Source organism: Strix aluco, chromosome 14, assembly GCF_031877795.1.
Source record: "Strix aluco isolate bStrAlu1 chromosome 14, bStrAlu1.hap1, whole genome shotgun sequence".
Taxonomy (NCBI): domain Eukaryota; kingdom Metazoa; phylum Chordata; class Aves; order Strigiformes; family Strigidae; genus Strix; species Strix aluco.
In genome coordinates this window covers 664,826-681,245 of record NC_133944.1, presented here as the reverse complement: position 1 = coordinate 681,245, position 16,420 = coordinate 664,826, and the positions used below count along the sequence as shown (strand labels likewise).

Genomic DNA, 16,420 nt, shown 5'->3' with positions numbered 1-16,420 from the left:
TGAGGTAATAGCGCTTTAATTTCTGCTTGTGTTTCCTCCCATGCGGCTTGCGCAGGAGCTCTCTATAGGAAGCAGACTATAGAAATGCTTCTTTGCAGACAGGACTCTTGGTAGGGTTGCAGCTGAACTGGCAATCTCCTGCTGCTCTCTGGGCTGCATTACCGTGCTCCAGCTCCCAACGGCAGCACCACCTGATCTCATAGGTCTGGAAGGGCGCGTCCCACTGAAGGGGCTCTGGTGGGGTCACGGCGTACGAGGCGTCTCGGCAGGATGCAGCAGACGGAGCAGAGGTGGCCGGAGCCCGGGCTGTCGGCCACGCTCAGCAGCCCATGCTCAGTGGGAGTTCTCTGCGTCTCGTCGTGTTTGGTGGAATAGAAATAGCGGGAAGGGTGTCCCTCCTCCTCCTCCTCCAGGACCTGCGCCGGCCATTCCTCTGGGGTGGGAGGAAGCCGTCTGTGCGCGGAGGCTCTGTCCTGCAGGGTCTCTGGGAGCTTCCTGGAGTGTGGTGGGCTGACCGCTTCCCGATCCCCAGGATGGACCCTTGTCAGATCTGGAATTTCCTGTTTGGTTTCTGTCCTGACGTCTCTCCCTTTAAACTCTGTCCAGAACACAGCAATTAAATCTCCTGTGCTTACCAAACGCCATTACTCCGAAATCTCTGTTGGTTGCTTTGGGTCGCATGCTCTGCCACAGAGGTGCACGTGTGGCAGCTCCAGTCCTGCACTCCCCGAACCACTGACAGAAGGGAATTGCCCAAGAATAACAGCATCTGGCTTAGGGAGCTGCAGAGTACAGTTTTTATGAAGTTTTAAAGCTCCAGCAGTGTTTCATCATAGTGTCTTAACTCTGTTTCTGTCAAAAGCTTTTCTGTTACATTTTTGTTTATTTTCTGAAGATCCTAAGGCTTTGAGGGTGGCAGTGGAAGTCTTACAATCTTTCTGCCCCACTTCAGGGAAGGTGTTGGGGGAGGTTTTCACCACGTTCCAGGTCCCTTCGATTTGCCTCTTGGGTTCCTGCTGCCGTTGCCTTCCCATTGCTGGTTTCCAGTGGTGCATTTCCCGAGGCCAGGCCGCCCATCGTGAAGCCCGTCTTGGGGCACCAGCTCTCGCAGCCTCCCGTTTGGTCCCAGCAAGCAGGGTGGGGGGTCTCGGTGGTGGTGGGTCTTTACGGGAACCGTCTCTCCGCCCTGACTCACCGGCCTTTCTCCTTCTCTCCCCGCCTGCAGGTCCGAGCCGTACCGGGTGCAATGAGCGCTCCGTGCCGGCCCTGCCATGGAAGGCTGTGACTCGCCCGTCATCCCCGGGAAGGACAATGGGTGCGGCATCCCTCAGCACCAGCAATGGACTGATCTCAACAGTGCCCACCTCCCCGACACGGCCGGCAGCATGGAGCAGCCCGCGGCCGAGAGCCGCGGCCCCCTGGACAGCCTGAGGGTCCCTTTCCCCGAGCGCGTCCCCGAGAGCAGCGCCGCGGCCGGCCCCGGCGCCGAGCCCGCCGGCAAGGAGGTGAGCTGCGGCCAGTGCGCTGCCTCCTTCGCCGGCCTGCAGAGCTACATGGAGCACCGCTGCACCGGCGCCCGCCCGCCCCCGCCGCTGCGGGGGGAGAGCGGGAGCGAGAGCAGCGAGGACGGGGAGGAGGAGAGCGACGTGGAGAACCTGGCCGGCGAGATCGTCTACCAGCCGGACGGCTCGGCCTACATCGTGGAGAGCCTCAGCCAGCTGGTGCAGAGCGGGGGCGCCTGTGGCAGCGGGGCTCTCCCCTCACTGCTCCCGAACTCTCTGCCCAAGCAGGGAGAGCCCTCCGCCACCGCTCCCGTCTACCCACAGATCATCAACACCTTCCACATAGCCTCATCCTTCGGGAAGTGGTTTGAGGGCTCAGACCAGGCCTTCCCGAATACCTCAGCCCTGGCGGGCATCAGCCCCGTCCTGCACAGCTTCCGCGTCTTCGATGTGCGACACAAAAGCAACAAGGATTACCTGAACAGCGACGGTTCTGCCAAAAGCTCCTGCGTATCCAAAGATGTTCCCAACAATGTGGACCTGTCCAAATTCGATGGCTTTGTGCTCTACGGGAAGAGGAAGCCCATCCTGATGTGTTTCTTGTGCAAGCTCTCCTTTGGGTATGTCCGCTCATTTGTGACCCACGCGGTGCACGACCACCGAATGACTCTGAGTGAGGAGGAGCGGAAAATTCTTAGCAATAAGAACATCTCCGCTATCATCCAAGGGATAGGCAAAGACAAGGAACCCCTTGTCAGCTTTCTGGAACCAAAAACCAAAACCTTTCAGCACCCTCTCGTTTCCGCAGCTAACCTCATAGGCCCTGGACACAGTTTTTATGGTAAATTCAGTGGCATTTGCATGGAAGGCGAGCAGGCCCTCCAGGCCGGGGCAGCTGGCGGAGCGGAGCCGCCGCCAGCAAGCGTCCTGGCCCCCGGCACGCTCCTCAACCTGGGTGGGCTGACCAGCTCGGCTCTGAAGACTCCCATTACCTCAGTCCCCCTGGGCCCGCTGGCTTCCAGCCCCACCAAATCCTCGGAGGGGAAGGACCCTGGGGTGGCAGAGGGGGAGAAGCAAGAGGGGGGCGACCAGGACAGCCTCTCGGAAAAGGCGGAGCCGGTCGAGGAGGTGGAGGAGGAGGAGGAGGAGGACGTTGAGGAGGAGGAGGAGGAAGAGGAGGAGGAGGAAGAGGAAGAAGACGAGGATGATGAGGGTTGCAAAGGACTGTTTCCAAGTGAATTGGAGGATGAACTGGAGGACCGGCCCCAGGAAGACGCTGGGGCTGTGGCAGGTGGCGGCAGCAGCAGCAAAAAGGACCTTGCTCTCTCAAACCAAAGCATTTCTAACTCTCCCTTAATGCCTAACGTGCTCCAGACCCTGTCGCGGGGCACAGCTTCTACTAGTTCTAATTCTGCTTCTTCCTTTGTCTTTGATGGTGCAAACAGGAGGAATCACTTAAGCTTTAACAATGAGGGCGGCGGAGCCAGCGTGGCAGAGGGCAGCAGGAGGCTGGACTTTATCGATGAAAGTGCCAATAAAGACAATGCCACAGCACCAGAACCAAATGAGAGCGCGGAGGGCGAGGACGGGAGCTACATCTCCCATCACCAGCATGCTGGCCCCCTCTGTGAACTTGGGGGTGGGGAGTGCCCCTCGGGGAGCGGCGTGGAGTGCCCAAAGTGCGACACGGTCCTGGGCTCCTCGCGGTCGCTGGGTGGCCACATGACTATGATGCATTCTCGCAACTCGTGTAAGACGCTCAAGTGTCCCAAGTGCAATTGGCACTACAAGTACCAGCAGACGCTTGAGGCGCACATGAAGGAGAAACATCCCGAGCCGGGGGGCTCTTGCGTCTACTGCAAAAGTGGACAGCCACACCCGCGGCTGGCACGGGGTGAGAGCTACACCTGTGGTTACAAGCCCTTCCGCTGCGAGGTCTGTAACTACTCCACTACTACCAAAGGCAACCTCAGTATTCATATGCAGTCCGACAAGCATCTCAACAACATGCAAAACCTGCAGAACGGAGGGGGAGAGCAAGTCTTCAGCCACACCGCCGGGGCGGCGGCGGCGGCGGCAGCAGCCGCGGCGGCCGCAGCTGCCAACATTGGTAGCACCTGTGGGGCCCCCTCCCCCACCAAACCAAAAACCAAACCCACGTGGCGGTGCGAGGTGTGCGACTACGAGACCAACGTAGCTAGGAACCTGCGGATTCACATGACCAGTGAGAAGCATATGCACAATATGATGCTGCTTCAGCAAAATATGTCCCAAATCCAACACAACCGGCACCTGGGCCTCGGCAGCCTGCCGTCCCCCGCTGAGGCCGAGCTCTACCAGTACTACCTGGCGCAGAACATGAACCTTCCCAACTTGAAGATGGACAGCGCTTCCTCGGACGCACAGTTCATGATGGGCGGCTTCCAGCTCGATCCCACCAACCCCATGGCGACGATGGCTCCATCTCTAGGTGAGGCTGAAGGGTTTTCCACCGTGTCCACGTGCGAGGGAGGGATTGTGTTTGCGTCACCGCAGAACCCTCGTGTGCGGGCTGGGCGCTGCGTGCCAGATCCTGCTGTTCTGTCTCTGCGGCCCCGTGTGGTGCGGCCGCAGTGTGGCAAGTTGCCTTTGTGTGGTGGTCGAGGATGGAGGCTGCACAGTGGAGACCTCTCCTGCATGCCCCCAGAAAAGCTTTTCTCATCCTGGGAAAATACATTACTTTTCTGGTACATTCTCTAAGAGTTTTAGTGGGGAGCTAATAAAGCAGCAGATACGGGTTATTGCTGACGTGCATTGCGTGTTCCTCCTCGTTGCGGAAAGCACACATGCTCCAGTGTTCCAAAAAGTTTTTTCCGTGGTTTGGTAAGGGGTGTGAGTAGTTCGGCAGGTGGCTCTGTGAGAGGGTCCGATCAGCTGCTGGTGCTCTCAAAGGCAGATGTCGAGTGGGTTTGTTACCTGTTATGTTGCCCTGAGGAGCAGAGGTAAGCACGTTCTGAGAGTCGTGATGAATCTGGTGCAGGGGATGGTGTTCCTCTGAGGAAATGGAGCTGAAACCGTTCCTCTGGTGCCAGCTTGAGATACAAGATTCGAGTCTTGACCAGATGGGAATTATTAAACTGGAGGGGAATGGCTAGAGAGGGAAGATTATTTCTCTCACCAGATGACAAAAGCACTTAAAAATGAGCTACCAAATGCATTTTTCCTGACAGTGAGCATTCGTCATGTTCACGTTGGCACTGTGCTTGGCACTGGGGGGGGCACACCCTATCCCCACACAATTTAGCCCAAGAATTGGACTTATCGTGGGAGTGTGGTGGTCAGGTCCTGTTAGGTTCCCCCCCATGTGCTTCCGTGGCCCCGGGCCGGGCGCAGCCGCCGGCATTGTGCGCGTGGGAGCTGCGGCACTCTGGGACGAGAGCTGGGGCGGAACGGACCCTCTGCACCAGGCATGCCAGACGCTCGCTGAAATTGCTGCGCGCTCCACGTTGGTGTGCTGCTGCTGAGCATTTTTCACAATACCTTGAGAAAGTGTGTGAAAAGAAATCTGCCACCTGCTTTCCTCCAAACTAATTTCTCGGCGCTGCGCTCTGCCCTTCCTCACCTTGTCCATCCATCGATGCTGTTATTGCTGATGCGCTCCGTTCCTGGTTCGTTGCTCTCATGCATGTTCTCCTTTCCTTCAGCTATTCATAGTGCAGTTTATTATTAGTCCAGAAGGACATGAAAGTCATATTTGAGAACAACACCACAAGATACTAAAAAAATGGTGGAACTCAAGTGTCTATAAATTAATTATCTTCCACACACCCCCCCCCCCCCCCCCCGCCCTGTGGTGTCCCAGCTTGCATCTTTGGGAGGTCAAGGTCACAACTTTTCTAGTGTGTTTTCAATAGCTCCAAGTTGCTGACAGACGTAAGACAGTTGTCTGTGATACAGCTTGTAGTGCGTAAAGTTGGTGTGTCTGTGGTGAGTTTCTTGGTCTGCGCGTGCCCTTTGGCAGCTCGTAGCCCCTCCTTGCTGAAGCCAGGGCAGTTGGCAGTGAGAAGTTGGGAGTATTTTAGCTGAAGCCTCCTAAAGTGCATGACAAGGCCCTGAATGTGTGTGAGCTTGCCTGGAGAGTGATTTGTGAACTGTGCACTTGATGGTTGCAAATCTCAAGCTGAGGATTATGGAGGGAGGCCCTTCCCATGTCAATAAGCACTTGACACAAGCTCAGCTCGTTAGACTCATATACACACACTGTGAACTTTGCTGGAAGTGGAGCAGATTTTTCCCATTTTTACACTTCAGTCCAAAACTGGATTTGAGTAGAATATTAATAATTCAGAAGAGTTTGCTTTTGGGTTTTTACTGCATGATGTATTCAGCAGAGACTGGTTTAAAGAGAGGATTTAAGGATATATCCTAAAAGGGGTGCTTAGAATAATCACCACGATAAGGAGATACGGACCACCGAAGGCAAGCGATGGGTTCCCTGCTCTCCACCTCTTTAGCGAGCAGGTGTTCAGGAGTAGCTGTACAGAGGGGATCACTCTGCCGTGGCAGGGAGGGAGGGAGTGGATCAAGAAAAAAGATCGTCAGCTGCTTTGATGAGGAGACAGGTTCCTGGCAGTGCATGCAGGTGGGACTTTGCCCCTCCAACCAGTTCTTTGTGTGAGCGTGAGGTCTGCTTGATGAAAATGAGGTGCTGTTCCTCTAACAAACTCAGCATTCGGGTTGTCTCATAGGCTGTAGTTCATCCTGCTCAGGACTGCAATGAACATCGTGGTATTGCATTTCTGCAGGGAAGACAGTGGCACGTACGCTGCCCAGAGCTGAGGTCTGCACTAACAGTGATTATATGCTTTTAGAAAGGTCAGTATGGCTCTGCCTGAACTTTGAGTGTCCTCCCAGTGTTGGCTGCTGCTCAGCAAAAGGATTGAAACGTAAGAAACTGAAAGCTAAGGAAATAAAATCTCTCTTTTTGATTGACTCAGTGACTGTTGACCTGAGACTTCCTTTAATAAGATTGTTAAGCTGTGTTATGACGTAAGATCAAGGTAAAATACAAAAAAGCTGCAGGAGGAGCCTAAATGTCTTAAAAATGGAAAAGGAGAGCGAGGTGGAGCAAAGGTCCTTGGAAGAGGTTGGTTGGTCTCTGTGCTTTCACATAAAAAGTTAATGTTAGAAAAGGAAAGTGTCTCTTCCGCATCTTCAGTGTTCTGGTGTAAATAAGAGCTTGGTGCATTCATTTACTGCACGTGGATAGAGTTCAGCTCTTGGTTTGAGGAGTAGATCTGACACTTAAAGACAGTAAGTGTCCTGCTGGCTTTCCTTGGTGCTCTTGCACTCTCATTATTAATAGTGGTTGTCTTTTCCTTGGGCATGCAAAGTGTCTGTCAACACTGTTTTTAGAAGACTGCCGTTTTGAGCTCTCGGACAAGAGATGAGATCTCATAGGGCAGGAGTGGCACTTTTCAGATAGTTTTTTATACTTGCCACATTCTGCAGTTGCCCGCTTCTGACGGCAGTGCGGTGACTGAACTGCAATACTCCCATCACTTGGTCTTGTGGCTGTTGACTTCTTTTTAATTTGGCAGGGATAGTGGTTGCATACTGCATGAGGTAACATTTCTTGCTTCTCCAGGTAGGCCAGGAAAACCAGGATAAAGTGTTACACTGTTCTTGAAACGTCCACGGAGACTGTCAGTGCGGTACTAAGGAATTCTTCATCCTCTGAAACTTTGTAGAGTTTTGCTTGCCACCTTTCATGCGCAGAGGGTTGGATGTTTGTCCTTTGGCAGTGGGTAGCAAGGGCTGCTGTGGTCCTTTCCCAGCCTTACGCGCTGGCTGCAATTTGCTGTTTTTTCTTTAGACATGGTACTGACCAGCAGCACAGAGGAATAGCGAAGGGGCAGCCGTGCTTGGCTTTCGCTGTGTGTTTGGTGGGTGCAAGAGTTGCATGGAGAGCAGCGTGTGCTCTGCTCTGTGCTTCTCTTCTGGCAAGTAAAGAATTCAGCTTTTCTGACCTCTTTCTCCCCTTTTTCCTTCGTGCAGTGGGTGGAGAGATCCCCCTGGACATGCGGTTAGGCGGTGGACAGCTGGTGTCTGAGGAGCTAATGAACTTGGGTGAGAGTTTCACGCAGACAAATGACCCATCACTGAAGCTCTTCCAGTGCGCTGTGTGCAACAAGTTCACTACAGATAATCTGGACATGCTGGGCCTCCACATGAACGTGGAACGCAGCCTCCCTGAGGACGAGTGGAAGGCAGTGATGGGGGACTCGTACCAGTGCAAGTTGTGCCGCTACAACACGCAGCTCAAGGCAAACTTCCAACTCCACTGTAAGACGGACAAGCACGTGCAGAAATACCAGCTGGTAGCACATATCAAGGAGGGTGGGAAGGCCAACGAGTGGCGGCTGAAGTGTGTGGCTATTGGGAATCCGGTACATCTGAAATGCAACGCTTGCGACTACTACACCAACAGTCTAGAGAAGCTGCGTCTTCACACAGTGAACTCGAGGCATGAGGCCAGCCTGAAGCTCTATAAGGTAAGGGTTGGCTTTTTGCTTCATTGCCCAAGTGCTGGAACAAAGGAAAATCTATTCTGAACCACAGTGGATTGTGGTGATCGCTTGGAGACGAGCCACTTGGGTGTCTCCAGCAGGACCCAGCCTCGCTGGCACGGTGCAGCTTTTGGACCTGCATTCTGGTCGCGGCTGTGGCTGTTAGAGCCGTGGGGTGCTGGCTGTTCGCGTCAGGGGGCTTTAACGGGGGCTGCTGTGTCTTCCAGCACTGCATATAAATGATCCTTCTGCACAAAAATCCAGCAGTCGCTGTTGAGAACATTGTGCGAGGTGGTATTTGCCCCACTCTGGTTGGCTCTTTTCTCTCAGGTGGTTTGTTAACCCATGCGAGGTTCTTCCTGAGCACTTGAAGGCTTTGGCTGTTGGCAGAAGCATGTTTGTTCCTCCCGGCCTCGAAGCGGCTGGGGGTGGAGGAGGAGGGCAGTGCCCTGGCTGCGCTGTTGCTCTGCACACCTGAACGTGGGGGGCTGTGGGCAGAGGGGGGCTGTGGGCAGGGGGGAGCTGTGGGCAGGGAGCTGTGGGCAGAGCGTTGCTGGAGAGGGGAGCAGGCGGGGCGAGGAGCCATGTCCGTCTGCAGGCACCCGCCCATGCAGTGTGTGGAGGCAGTGTGGGTTCTCCTCCACGGTATTTGCTCTGTGACTGCCACCTTGTTTTCTTTACTTTTTTTTTTTTCTTTCTCATTTTGTGTCTTCTTTATAACTGTCTTCTCTTTCCTGACTTGTTTCTCTCGTTCACAACCCCCTCCCCTCACTGGCCTGAACCCTGTGGGCTGTAACCCAAGAGGAGCTCCGGATACAGTAAATAGTCCTTTCACTCGTGCAGCAGAATTGCTCCAGACGTTTCTATTGATTTTCACTGGACTTAAAGCTTCACCTTTTTCTCTAATCATCCCATAATGGCTTTAGTATGAACAATCAGGTACGAATTGCCATAAATCTAAGCAGCCGCATACCTTCCCTTCACACGTGCTATCCCACTCATTGTCTTCTCATTTCTCTCAGGTTTTTTTATATTCTTTCTGTCCTCATCCTTTTCTTTCTGCTTTCCCCCAAATGTGGTGAGATTTTTTTTTTTATGTATAAGTATATATACCACAGACTGTATTTTGTGCTTCTTAATTATTTCTTTGAATATTTTCCTTTATGTAATGGGAATTTAAAACTTGGCATTGAACTGTACAGTAGCCCACCCATGCCATGGTGCAGCCACATTAGATTTCAAAACTCCTGGATTTTCCCTAGAAGTGAGCAATTCCAGCAAATTCAGAGAGGAAGGAGACAACCAGGAGCATCATAGAAGGTTTGCTTTGAACTATGATTGTTGGGCCTGCCTGGAGTTGGTGGGGAGCTGCTCAGAGGAGGAATATGTTTCTGCTGAGCTCGCTGTTGAGGCCGAGACTGCTGTGAGGACTGCTGTTACCATCATCAGCTGGGAGCCAGCACAGCAGTCTGGCTCTAAAAACGGTCAGGTCTATGCGTATGCCTCTCCTCTCAGATGTGCAGAAGACCCGAGAGAGTAAAATCGGCTTGGAAACTGGGGGCGGGAGAGTCCCAGTGAGACTTTATAAAAACAGCTGAGTAATTCCTCTGTCTGTGGAATTCAGTTTGGGGTACAAAAGAGTTGTTTGAAAGCTCTATTATGAGTTTTAACACATAATATTGTTCTCTTACATATACATTGCAAAAGTTTAAAAATTCTTTATCTAGACCATCTGCAGTGGTTTGTACTGGGGAAGAAGCAATCACGGCACTAGAATTCTGTCACTCAGGGGTGAGGGGAGAAGGAAGAAAAAAAACCCACCAAAGTCAGACTGGGAGGCAGCTGTAGATGCTTGTAATAAAGATTCCTGAAATGCTTTCCTCAGACAGGCGAAGAGGAATTGTCAGTTTTCAGGTTCGTAAGAGGCCTGGGCAGTTCTCAGAGCTGTTACAGCCCTGCGCCACTTTTGGTTGAAAGCAGTGAAACACCGGGCGGGGAATAAATAACCCGCTTCCAAGTGGTGCAGGCTGTTGCACGGCCCGTGTTAGCTCCGTGGTACGTGTGCCTGGGTAAAGCCTGCAGCAGGGGACAGCGGGCCCACGGCATCTTGCTCCAGCATAGCTGGAATCTGTCTGGCTTCATGGAAAAACGTGTCTACGGACCGAGCAAGCGGCAGTGCAATTCTTCCAGTCTGCAGGGTGGTTGTAATGCCACGTCTCTCTTGATAGCTGAAAAGATGCAGCGGGAGTGGGGGTAGTTCACAGAATGGTTTCTCTTCTCTCAGGCCTTGGTGTGGTCTGCAGTAAATTGAGATTGATTGGATGTTATTTTTCCTCTTGCTAATGTAATCCATTAGCCTGGCACATGCATAATCAGTTTAGAGCACAGTTAACTGGATGTAATCGAGTTCTTCCCTGCCTGCTGGAGAAAATCCTCTCCAGATGCTGCTGGGTGAGAGCACATACTAGGCTTATCACACACAATCCTCCTTATTCTGCTTTTTTGCCATTTTTCTCTTAAATCACATGTTATTGGCTGCTTGCATTGCCCAAGAGCCACTTCTGTTAGTGCTACTTGCTGCCAAAAAATGTGATCAGGAGACACTGTTAGCCCATAGTCTGGTGAACCTTTTAGTCTTCTCCTGCAATGCTTCCAGTGCCAGAGGAGAAGGTCTGGTCTTCTGCTGCCATCTTCGTCCTGCACGTTGCAATAGCTGGGATCAGACCTCTTCCCCTGTCAGCCGGTGGGGGGGGGGGGTGTGGGGTAGGGATGCCGCAGTGGGGTCCCTGCTTACGACGTCAAACTGGAAGGGTCTGGTAATCTTACTTTATTCTTGTCTTCTCCCTGAATCCCTACTGTCCCCCTAAAATCCTCTGACTAAACTGGAGTCCTGTTGTTAATCTTGCACTTGCTGGGGCAGTGTGGTCGGTACTTGTGCCTCTCACCGTGATTGCTTACTTCCTTGGTGGTGTTGGTGGGTTTTATGTTCTGAGAAACTACCTGGAAAGCAAAGGTACTGTTGTAAATGCGTGTGCTTAAATTTTTGAGGTGAGCGTACTGGCTTGAGGTAGATGACAGGTGTGAAGATCCTTCATCTCCTGGCTAGGACAGCCTGATGAATACAGGGGACCGGGGTGGGGTTATACCAGTGGTGGTAAGCAGAGAGGCAGAGGCTGTGCAAACAGAAGCCAAGTCTTGTCTCCTCATGACTGCAGAGACTAGACCAGACTTGAAGCAGAGCAGCGTTCCCCACATCTGGAAGAGGTCGGGCACAAGTTCCCAGCATCTATTGCACAGGTGGAATTTCCAGAAGGAATTAATCTGCTCGAGCAAGAGCCAAGTTTGGACGTTTCCTACAACTTCCTGAAAATCTGCAGTTCAAAACCTGCAACTCAGAAGAAGTTTAAACAAAGAACTACTGAAGAAACACATTGCTGGCCAGACTGCCAAATTGAGTGCATTCAATGAGTGCATTCAGTGTCTTCCTTTTCAGGCTTTCCAAGTGCTGAGTTAACTTTTTCAGGGAATAGGGAGTCTGGAGGAGAGGGTTTGGGTTACATGATGCCCTGCATAGAGGTTCTTTGTTAACTAGGAGATGCAGAGCGTGCAGGAAAACAACTCCTTAATATCAGTACTCAGGATACTAGTGGTGATGAAACTTTGTGGATCTGTGCTGACCTGGAAAGAAATGACCTGTGAAAAGGAAAAGCAGGGGGGGGCAGATGCAGCCCCAGCAGGAGGTGGTGGGAGTTCCCAGCTCCGCTTCAGAGCAGCGTGTCTCGCCATGGCTGTTGGGCGGGTGCAGTGGGAGCGGAGGGGCTGTGCTGCACCCCCCAGCTGGGGTGCGGGAGCCCTGCTGCACCCTTCAGCCAAGTGCAAGACATCAGACAGGCTGAACCCAAAAGCCAGTGTTCTGTGTGGTGTTCATCAGAGCTGTGGTGGGGCCGTTAAGTCTTCAGTGAAGATACTCATCAAACAGGCAGTTGAGAAGGTGGGTGGAAGGAAGCTGACCCCAAGGATGCTGCAGTGTGAGGGTGCAGGACCTGTGGGGCTGACAGAGGAGCTGGGGTGACAGTGGGCATTGACTCGACTCCAGGAGAATGCCATAGAATCCCCAGCAGTGACTTACATCACACAGTTCAGAAGGATATACAAGGCTGTGTATCACCTGCTGCCAGATCAGGACGGTGGCTGCGACTCGCCAGGGGAATTCGACAGCCTGCGGTGTCGGAGGGGCAGTAGGAGACAGTTCTTTACCACTCTGTGGATGGATGCAGCATCACGGCAGTGTGTGACACAGTGACTAAACTTCTAGATGCTCAAAGTGTCAACTTGAAGAAACTTGTTGGAAAATCCCAAAAAGGTTTTAATCCCAGACGATGCATGGAATATTGTACGAGGTGTAGTTACTAAATGGTAATGATAATGCATTCAAATTCAATATCCTTCCATAATAGAAACAGACAAGAAGAGCATTTACCATAATAGTATCTAGCTTTGAAGTTAAAACTACATGAGAATGGGTGAGCTACTGTCAGGAAATTAAAAGGGTGTGATGTGTGCAGGTCACACAGGATTTGCGTAAAACCACATTAGGTACTTGTGTTAAATGTACGCTACCCATGAGAAAAAGTTGAAAATGGAGTGGGGGGGAAACCCTGCCAAAGCCCACAGAAAGTCCAATGTGATTAAATAGGAAAGTATTTCCAGGGGAGGTAGAAGAAGGAAGAGAGAAGAAGGGCCGTAGTGTGGGGACGGGAAGGAGGAGTGAATTCTTCTCACTCACGTTTCAGAGAAGAATTGAAGGGTACCTCTTTACGTGGGACGAATCCAAGAGGTGGTCTCAGACGGAGGTACCAGGGAAGGAAGAGCTGCTGGGGTTGCCAGGGCTCTTCGCTAGAGTCCTGCAAGAACCTGCGCACGAAATGGCAGACTCCTGGCACTATGATGTGTGCCAGGAACCACAGAGCATTGTCAGCAAATTGATAGAAAGTGTATTAAGAAGAGTCTTAGTAGACATATGGATTAGAAAGGGGGAAAAGCAGACTTTTGGAACTGGCACTGCCAGTTATTTGAAGGAGCTGGCCAGCCTCCAGGCAGGGCAGGGGTTGTTCATATGGGCAGTGGGTTTCCCAGAGTCTTTGTCAGGATTCGTCATGAGCAGCTCTTAAGCAAAGATGTGCTTATTGTCACTGTGGGAAGAGGTCTGTGAATTGATAGCAAGGTGAAGGATGAGAAATAAAAAGTAAAATAAAAACTAACTTTAACAATGGAGAAAAAAGATTAGAAAGATACGTGGTTTTTACTGTGTTCCTAAGTGATCCAAAAATGGAGCAAAAAGCAAGCTTGAAAATCTGCTCTAAGGTAAAAATATGTAGACCACTTAGATGTAAAGCTGGATGACAGTTGCAGAAGAACTTTACAACACTAAGTGCTTTCACAGGAAATGATAGATGAAATCTGGTGTCACAGAGTGTTAGAGGAATGGAGGGCAGACAGCCCTAACGTGGATGTATAGGCTTCTCTTCCCCACTCCCCCTGTCATGCAAAAAAAAAAAAAAAGGCAAAAGAGTGTTAAAATTGTTCTTCCTGCAAGCGAGATGTGGAATCATTCCCGATCTCTTTGAAAACATTAACTCAGTGATCAGTGGCAAGCAGAAAGGGAAGGGTAAAACATGGGAACTGTGTAAATCCTTGATTTGCCTGATCGTTGAATATTGTGTTCAATTTAGCTCATTTTAGGAAGGATTAAAAAAAACTAGAAGCAGCCCAGTGAAAGTGTCGGGGTGATTGGCTGGAATGACTTATGTGAAGACAATAAATAGACTTTGGAGTTAGCTTGAATCCAGAGTGGAGCAGAGGAGGTGAATAGGCAGCAGTTGCTCATCTTTTCCTCCTAGCACAAAAAATAAGGAGCATCTGGTACAATTAGCAACAGGTTTAAAATGGAAAAAACACCATTTTCTGTACAGTGTATCATTTATCTGTGAACCTCATTGCCCCAGGGTGTTGCAGAGAGCAGACACACGGGTGGACTGAAGAAGGAGCGGGGCAGATGGGTGAGGAGCTGGCACACCAGTGCTCACTGGATGGTCCTGGAGACACGAGCTCCAGCTCAGGAAGTTCTCAAATAGCTGGTGGCTGGAAGCTCTGATGACATGGTAGAAGAGGATTGGTTTAGATCTGCCTTGTTTCCTTTCACAAATTTCACTGCTAGTTGCAATTGCTAGTTTATTAATCTGGTTACTGTTCCTTTTTGGGTTGGTGTGAGTTAAATGTGCCATAATTCTGCAGTAGGGTAGAGCTGAGAGTCATCTCATCCCACCACTTGGCTGACAGTAGATGTTTCCTGTAGGACTTCACTGTATAAAAGCTCAGTGTTTTGTCAGGTCAAGAGTTTTAAAGAAATATCTTGGGTTTTCAAGCTTTAAAAAGAAAAAACCAGAAAATTAATGGCATCAGTGAGAAGCAAATAAAAGGAGTTCTTGGCTTTTGGCTCCAAGATACAAGAGACTAAAGTAGAAAGTTTTTTGATTTTTCTCTCCTCAGCGCATTTTAATCAGCATACCAGGAGTTTGGCAGCCTCTCTGCATGGTCCATCCTTCGGCAGCTGCTGGTGTAGAGTCTGCCTTGTCGCGCCAGGACGCCAGAAAGCTCTGCCCCGGCCATGGCTGGTGAGCGCTGGCTCGGGAGCAGCCCCGGGAGCTGGCCCAGCATCAGCCTCCGGGCCCAGCGGGGTGCGAGAGCTCGGCTTGGCGCTGCCCGAGCTGCGAGTAGCAGCTGTGTTTCAGCTTTGAAATACCCAAATGATTTAGCGTAGGCAAAAGGAAACATGTTTGGATTTTGATTTTTATCAAAAACTTCCTTCGATCTCTGCCTTTTAAGGTTCTTAGGGTAAAGTTGCCCACAAAGAGTCTGTCGTGCTTGTTACAGAGGATTTAGAGCTGTATTAACCTTTGATTTACTCACTGTGTGCCTTCTGTGTGTTTTGGGTTTATTTTTGCAAGTTTATCTTTTGAACTACAGATGCACCATCAGAGCTCTGAATTACACTCATCAGTAGCATGAATTGTGCCAGAAGCCTGTTTAAATTACAGAGTGTAAGGGACTTCTAGCTGATTTCCTACAAGGTCTTAAGATTCCAACGGCAGCTTCGCAAATGAATACCCATTTAAGCCTTCCCACAAAGCTGTTTTTAAAGCTGGTCTTCAAAACTTTTCATTCAAATCTGCCATCCTCTAGTCTTGGATAAACTCATAATGAAAGATGAGTATGAACTTGAAGCGGTTCTGAGGACTAGAGCGAGCTTAAATGTGGAATGAACTTTGAGCCTTGCTGAGCCCACAGCTGGAGGAACTCTGTGAACTACGCCCTGGTCTGCCCGCGCCGTGGCTCCCAGTCAAGAGGGGTTCGGGGCTGGACCCTGGGCCTGGCAGCAGGGCTTCGGCCCAGCTCCCGGCGGGGGATCGGCCGTCCCAGCCCCAGCAGCACCTCTGGTGAGCTCTCTGCCTTCTAGGCTTGGAGGAGTTCAGACAGTACCTTGCTTCTCCGCAAAGCTGTTTTCCACAGTACAGCCAACTCCAGGAGGAGCGAACCCCTACGATCTGGTTCTCCTTTCGTGTCCTGTTGGGATTGACAAGTATTTTAATACAAAAAAACACTCACGATCCGTATAACCCTTTCAGAATCCTGGGACTGCACTTTTCTCTGAGTGACAGGTTGCTCCATCACATCATCCTGGCATTAAAGTAGGTTTTTACCTTCCTTGAGGTATTTAATAATAAAATATGTTAGTACAGGATCACAAAACTTACACTTTCTCTGTACTGCTGTTTGAAAGGGTTGAAATCGAAACTGTTGAGAATACACAGCACTGCTTGCTGTGTGTTTTATTTATGGACTTCAGTCACTTAGATTTTTCTTCCAACAGTTTTCCATTAAGTACTGAGCCATGTGCAACCAACAGCTGAGTGAAGAAACCACCCTGTAAAAGCAACTTGAATAACAAATGAGGGAGACTGGGACTGGAACAGGAGCAAGTGATCACCACAGCCGGAGCTAGGAGTTAGCCAAAACATATAGCTAAAAGCTGTCTGTCAAACAGGATTTAGAATTCAAAATATTTGTGAGAGTGGGTTAAAATAACCAACCAAACAAACAAAGCCCAAGGAAAAAAGCAAACAACCGATAAACACCTTGACAAGCTTTTATCCTAATCTGCATAAATTGACAGTTTTTCACAGCTTCTCTAGCAGGTACTTGTGAACTGCAGATGGCTGCTGGGGCTCGGTTTCCCTCCGGGTCACCAGGATGTGTGGGCTGGCGGGGAGAGGCTGCGCCGGGGAGTGAGGAAGCTCTCGCAGAGCTGCC

General features: G+C 50.8%; 1 protein-coding gene across 5 annotated transcripts in view; it reads left to right on the top strand.

Annotated features, from left to right (window-relative positions):
- The window catches only part of ZFHX3 (zinc finger homeobox 3), a 671,960-nt gene that overhangs the window by 557,829 nt on the left and 97,711 nt on the right, over positions 1–16,420 (top strand). For all 5 annotated transcript variants that reach the window (XM_074839587.1, XM_074839591.1, XM_074839589.1 and 2 more), the window contains 2 exons: positions 1,226–3,972; positions 7,539–8,035. In XM_074839587.1, coding sequence (XP_074695688.1) covers positions 1,272–3,972; positions 7,539–8,035 — 3,198 coding nt within the window. In that variant the 5' untranslated portion in view covers positions 1,226–1,271. The remainder of the gene's footprint in view (positions 1–1,225; positions 3,973–7,538; positions 8,036–16,420) is intronic.